General features: G+C 54.4%; 1 protein-coding gene across 2 annotated transcripts in view; it reads left to right on the forward strand.

Annotated features, from left to right (window-relative positions):
* LOC109377610 (HLA class I histocompatibility antigen, A-30 alpha chain-like) overlaps positions 1-3,093 on the forward strand; it is a 3,491-nt gene extending 398 nt beyond the window's left edge. Inside the window, exons 2-6 of one of the 2 annotated variants that reach the window (XM_019634016.1) lie at positions 92-376; positions 573-836; positions 1,424-1,699; positions 1,817-1,933; positions 2,337-3,093. In XM_019634016.1, coding sequence (XP_019489561.1) covers positions 92-376; positions 573-836; positions 1,424-1,699; positions 1,817-1,933; positions 2,337-2,341 — 947 coding nt within the window. In that variant the 3' untranslated portion in view covers positions 2,342-3,093. Of the gene's footprint in view, positions 1-91; positions 377-572; positions 837-1,423; positions 1,700-1,816; positions 1,934-2,084; positions 2,161-2,336 lie in introns of those variants that run through there. The other variant, XM_019634017.1, reaches the window with a different exon arrangement.
* Positions 3,094-6,687: the final 3,594 nt, after the last annotated feature.

Raw genomic sequence — 6,687 nt, forward strand, 5'->3', positions numbered from 1 at the left:
GGGCCCCCCCGCCCCTCCCGGCCCGTCGCCCTAGGACCCGGGACCCGCGCCGGGAGGAGGGTCGCCGGTCTCAGCTCTTCCCTGTCCCCAGGCTCCCACTCCCTGAGGTGTTTCGGCACCACCTGGTCCCGGCCCGGCCGCAGTGATCCTCGCTTTGTCGCCGTCGGCTTCGTGGACGACACGCAGTTCATGCGGTTCGACAGCGACGCGGCGAGTCCGAGGATGGAGCCGCGGGCGGCGTGGGTGCAGGGGCCGCGGGCGGAGCAGGCGCTCCCGGGGTACTGGGAGCAGAAGACAGCAGACCTCAAGGTGGTCGCACAGGCTGCCCGAGTGGAGCTGAACTTCCGGCGCAGCTACTACAACCAGAGCGAGGCAGGTGAGCAACGCGGCCCGGGTCCCGGTCACGCCCCCCCCCCACGGACGGCCGGGCAGGGGTCTCCCCGAGTGTCCGGGTCCGAGCTTCACCCCGAGGCTGCGGGACCCGCCCGACCCCCCCACCCGGGAAGAGCCCGCGGGGACTTGCACCCGGTGTCATTTTCAGTTCAGGCTCCATCACTGCGGGGCGGGGTCAGGGTCTCACACCATCCAGTGGATATACGGCTGCGAAGCGGCGTCGGACGGGCGCCTCCTCCGCGGGTACACGCAGTACGCCTACGACGGCGCTGACTACCTCGCCCTGAACGAGGACATGCGCTCCTGGACCGCGGCCGACACGGCGGCTCAGATCACCCAGCGCAACTGGGATGCGGAGAGCCTGAGAGACTACTTTGAGGGCAGGTGCCTGGAGGGTCTCCTCAAATACCTGGAGATCGGGAAGGAGACGCTGCTGCGCGCAGGTAAGAGGGGCGCGGGGCTCCTACACGGAGAGGAGGAAATGGGGTGAACACCAGGACACCCTGTCTCCCAGACATCGGGGATGGAGTCCTTCTCGGTTTTCAGACCTGGTACCAGAGAGGGACCCAAAGGCCCACCTTCTCTCAGGGACATTTAGGGGTGCAGCCTCTCAAGGGATGGAGGGGGGACCATCTCAGAAATACCTGATCAGCGGTTCCCTTTGACTCTGGCAGCGGCCCTGGGAACCTGGGGGACTTTCTCTCTCAGGCCTTGTCGCTGCCTCACACACAGTGTCACAGGTATGACCCCAGCTTTTCAGAGTGATTTGGCCTCCACCCAGGTCAGGACCAGGAGTCCCTTTTGTCTCCATCAGAGACCTGTCTCTGATCCTGGGCTGTCTCACCCTGATTCTAGGACTTTGTAAAAAATAGAGATTATCCCAGGTGCCTGTGTCCAGTGTGGTGTGTGGGTTTTGTGCTCCCTTCCCCCACCCCCGGTTCCTGACCATTCTCGGGATGGTCACGTGAGCACTGCTGGAGGATCCCACGAGGGATGCAAAGGTCCTGAATTTCCTGACCCTTCTCCTCAGACCCTCCAAAGACACACGTGACCCACCACCCCACCTCTGACCATGAGGTCACCCTGAGGTGCTGGGCGCTGGGCTTCTACCCTGCGGAGATCACCCTGACCTGGCAGCGTGATGGGGAGGACCTGACCCAGGACACAGAGCTCGTGGAGACCAGGCCTGCGGGGGACGGGACCTTCCAGAAGTGGGCAGCTGTGGTGGTGCCTCCTGGAGAGGAGCAGAGATACACGTGCCATGTGCAGCACGAGGGGCTGCCCGAGCCCCTGACCCTGAGATGGGGTACGGAGGGGGTCCATGGGCACAGAGCCTCTTCTCAGGGAAAGCAGGGGCCTCTGGAGGACTTCAGGTCGGGGCTGAGGCCTGGGGTCAGGGCCCTCACCTTCCCTTCCCTTCCAGAGCCGCCTCCTCAGGCCGCCATCCCTGTGGGCATCATTGCTGTGCTGGTCCTCCTTGGAGCTGCGGTCACTGGGGCTGTGGTGGCTGGAGCTGTGCCGTGGAGGAGGAAGCGCTCAGGTAGGGAAGGGCGGGGACTGGGTTGTTTTGTCCCCTGCGGGGTTTCAAGCCCCAGGTACAAGTGAGTCCTGCCTGTTAGTGGGAAGGACCATCCACACACGTGAGCTTTCCCAGTCTGGAGCCCTATTTGCTAACACTTACTCTTTATTAATGCGCGTGTGAAAATGAGGGACAGATTTATCACCTTGATGATTCTGGTGATGGGGACCTGATTCTCAATAGTCACAGGTCAGAGCAGAATGTCCCTGCTGAGGACAGACCTCCAGGAGGGCGGTTGGTCCAGTCCCTACACATGTACTTTCTTCAGGTTTCCTGATCCTGCTGTGTGTCTGTAGTCACAGTACTGGAAACTTCTCTAGAAACAAGCCACAAACCTGAATTTGTTCATGATTATCTTCTACAGCATGAAACAGCTGCCTTGTGGGGGACTGAGTGATACAAGAGTTGTTCATGCCCCAGTTTGTGACTTCAGGAACCTCTGATCTCTCTTTCTGCAAAGGGCATCTGAATATGTCTGCGTTTCTCTCAGCATCATGTGAGGAGGGAGGAGACTGCCCGCCCCCTGCCCTCCATGCTCCCTCTCCACACTGAGTCTCTTCCCTGACCCACTGTCCTGTTCCAGCAGAGGCTGTTTCCATCCCCGATTTTACTTTGTGTTACACAGAGCTGCAACTTCTTACTTCCTATTGAAAGAAGCATCTGGATATGGATTTATTTTTTCAGTTCTTGATGAAGGGTTGATGGGTTAATTGAAGGAGAAAATCCTAAGGTTTCAGAGGAAATAAATTGAAGCACTGAGAACCTTCCAGAATCCATGTTTTGGCTGTGCTGAGTCTATTGCAGGTGGAGAAAGGAGAGGCTGTGAGCACCGAGCGTGGATGCGGTCTGAGCCCATTCAATGCTCAGTGCATCGTGGGCTGTGACATGGTCACTCCTCAGCTGGGTCACCTCTCTGCCCCTTTGTCCTTGTCCCTTCAGTAGAACCTTCTCCCACCAAGACCTGTGATCACAGGGACTCGAACATCACCCAGGTCTGGTCTTGTCAGTGAGGGCTTCGTGTGGCCAGGTCAGCCTAGGTTCAGGCCTGGCCTGGCCCTCAGCCCCCCGTCTTTTGGGTGTTCGTTTGTATTTCTGTAGAGGAATATGACTTATTGTTCTTATTGTGCGTCCTGGTCTCATTCTCCTCTGGGTGTCCGTTCTCTGTCATCAACAGGAGGTATTTTGCCTGTCATTGTCCCCACAAGGCCCAGCGGGACCCTGCACACACGAATCTGTGGATTGAGAGATGAATTTTCAGACTCAGGCAGCTCTTGCCTCCTTCTAGGGCTTGATGGTTCTTTCCATCTTTTCCCAAACTGTCAGAGGAGCCACATCTGGAATTAGCAGAGGAGGAATCCCGTAATTTCTCATCTTAGATAAGTTCCTGCTGGAATTCTGCTCTGGTCGCCCGCCCTCTCTCCCTGCCCTGAGCTCTAGTGCTGGCTCCAGTCCAAACTCAGGGGTTTATGAAGCAGAGTTTACCTGAGATTTATATATGGTTGAAAAACAGGACCCATAAGTCAAGGCTCACTGTTTCCTGAGGAGGGAAATATAACTGTGCTGTGGTGTGCAGGAGGGCAGGTGTGGGAGAAAGAAGGGGGGAGGGGAGGAGAGCAGCACCCGTGAGAGAAGTGGAGCTGGCACTGATGCCAGTGTGAGGGGACTTCGTGCTGTAGCTGCCACAAAACACCATTTGACCCGAGGCTACATTAACAAAGACATTGTCTCTAGAACAGGGAGGCGCTATCACTGATCATTCATTCACTGACATTGGCTGTGTGCCAAATGTGTGACAGTTTCTGCATCTGGGAAACATCACTGAAGTAAAGTCAGAAAAATGGCTGGCCTTGGGGAGCGTCTGTCCAAGTGGGAAGAGACAGACTAGATCCTATAAGCAGAGTAAACGAGGAAGGTGATTATGTCAGAAGGAGATAAGGTTCCGGGAGAAACGCAATGGGGAAGGGGAGCCAGAGTGTGGGGTGTGGGGACAGGGAAGACGGCCGTGTTGATTGGGGGGGTCAGCGGGCCTCACTGGGAAGCTGACCTTGAGGGAAGACGTGAAGGACATGAGGAATTACCCACCGGGACGTCTGAGCAAGTTCTTTCCAGGCAGGGAAGCTGCAGTGGGAAGGCCCTGGGACAGGAGTGTGTCTGGTTTTGGGAAGAGCAGGGAGGCCGGTGTGGCTTCAGCAGAGAGTGATGGAGGAGAGACAGGTACGGCCAGACCACGTGGCCGGGAGGATGTTAGAGGACTGTTACCTGTGCTCAAAATGAGGTGGGGGTTATAGGACAGTTAGGAGCAGAAGGGGACATGGTGTGATGTCCTTTAAGAGGACCGCTGGGGCTGCGGTGCTGAGAACAGACTTGGGGTGAGGGAGGCCGCCGGGAGCTGGAGGAATCTGCAGGGTTCCGGGCTGGACCTGCTGCCCCTGGGGGTGAGCGGGGGAAATAGTGGGAGTGGGGTTCAGGGTATGTTCTGAGGTGGACATCACAGTGTTTCCTAATGGGTCAGTCTGGGACATGAGAGTCAAGGACCCCACAGTCTCAGAGGGTACAAGTAGAAAGATGGAGTTGCTGTCCGCAGAGATGGGGAAGAGTCTGGAAGGAGCAGATCTGAGGGGTGGGGGCGTCACAGACATTCATTAAGAGATGTTGGAGCTGAGATGCCTGTTAGAACTACAATGAGGTCATCGCACTGGCAGTTGGGCAGATGAGTCTAGAGATTAGGGGAAATGTCCGGGCAGGAGAAATAGACTTGGGAGGTGACACATATAAATTATATATAAATCCTTGAGGACAGATGAGGTCACCAAGGGAGCAATGGGTGTAGAAGAGAAAGGAACAGGACTGAACCTTGGGCCCCCAGTGCTGTGATCTAATCAGACTACACACCCGAGCAGACGGCACAGTTCTGGTACCACGTGGATAAGGCATGTAGACCAGGGAGTCCCCAACTTCCCTGGGCACAGGAATCATCTGGACATCTTATTAAGACCCAGAAAGTCTGGAGCAGAGCAAAGATTCTGGATTTATAACAAGGTTGGTGCTGCGGCTGGTTTTCGGATCACACTTTTAGTAGCAAGACTGTCACCAGGATTCCCACAGGGCTGTGCGTCAGCCTCACTTGCAAGGTTTGTTACGTAAGTGATTTCTGGGCTTGTGTCCAATTCTCTGAGATGATGGTCTGGAAGACACCTGAGTGTCTGTAAAAAGCCCACAAGCTATCCTAAGGTTCAGCCAGCTTAGGAACCTCTGAGATTAGTAATCAGAGCTCAGGGTGGGGAATGGTCTTAAAGGTGTTTTTTCCTCAGAAAGGGGAGGACATACATCGTCAATTATGAGACATGATGTTGGGAGCTACATGCTCTCTCTACCATGGGGTAGAGTCAGGTGGAAGATTGAGGAGTGGGTCACAGGACAGTGTAATAAAATCTGTGAGTGCTCACTCCTGAAACTCTTTCCCAGATTGATTTCTGGAAGCAAACAATGGAATCCAAATTTTTCTAATTTAGATATAAAGACTATCTAATCTATCTATAATCTATCTATGATATTGGGGTCTAATACTATTTTCGGGGAGAACACTGAATAGGCTTGGGGCCACACAGCCAGGAACTGATCCACAATCCCCCCAGGTTGGGTCCCATGCGGGACCCACTGTCCCTGCTGCTGGGCACACGTGTCACTGCTCACACCACTGACATCCATATGGACACCAGTCCCGGCGGCCATGACTGCTGTCACTGCTGCTCCTGGCAACTGGTGTTTTTACTGCCAAATGCGTTCTGCACGGTTCCAGCCTCTGTGTCACTGTGTCCTGAATCGAGTCTGGCATCTGGTCACCTGATGGTGGAGCCTCCTGCCGTGTCCAGCTGCAAGAATGTTGGAGACAGTGGGTTTCCCTCTTTTATGGAGTAAAGTGGCCCCTGCCTCCCACCAAGATTCTACGTGTGTTTTTTTCCTAACATAGGAAGAGAGTTCAGGTGCTGGGGGTCAGGGATGGATAAAGAATGACTAATTTCAATTCTTAAAGCAAAGATCTGAGACTGGAACTTTCTCTGGTGTTTTGTAGGCACTCAGGTTTGGCTGGAAGAACAGAGACTAATAAATGATATCCAAGGTAGAGGTTTACTTGCTCACTGTGAATTTCTTTGTGGGATGGTGAGGGGTTTTTCCCTTCACCCAACCAATTCTCTCATGCTCTGACACCACCGGGGTGTCCTACAATCAGGGAATCCTGCCACTACTTGCAGTCAGCATCAGACCCCACAGGTTATGGCTCCATCCCACAGAGTGCCCTCACTTAGGACACAAGTCATAAGTTTCAGGTCCTCATGTTACCTACACTCCTGTCTGACTCTGGTACTAAATGGGGGTTTCCCATTTCAACTTCAATAATTGTTAGAACAACTCATAGAACTCTGGAAAATGCTAAGCTTACTGTTACAGTTGATGATAAAGGATACAAGTGAGCAGCCAGATGGAGAAGTCCGTAGGGCGAGGTCGGGAAGGGTTCCAAGTGCAAGAGCCTCTGTCACTGAGTTGGAGTGTGTCCCCCTCCCAGCATATGGATGTGTTGACCAATTTGGAAGCTCTCTGAATTCTGTTGATTTAGGGTTTTTTTTGTTTGTTTCTTTTTTTTCTTTTCTTTTCTTTTAGCTGAGCCATCCTGCTACCTGTTGGCAGCTCAGCGGCTGCTCAGCTCGGGCTGGACT

The sequence above is a fragment of the Hipposideros armiger genome, unplaced genomic scaffold (genome assembly GCF_001890085.2).
Source record: "Hipposideros armiger isolate ML-2016 unplaced genomic scaffold, ASM189008v1 scaffold_1478, whole genome shotgun sequence".
NCBI classification, from domain to species: Eukaryota; Metazoa; Chordata; class Mammalia; order Chiroptera; family Hipposideridae; genus Hipposideros; species Hipposideros armiger.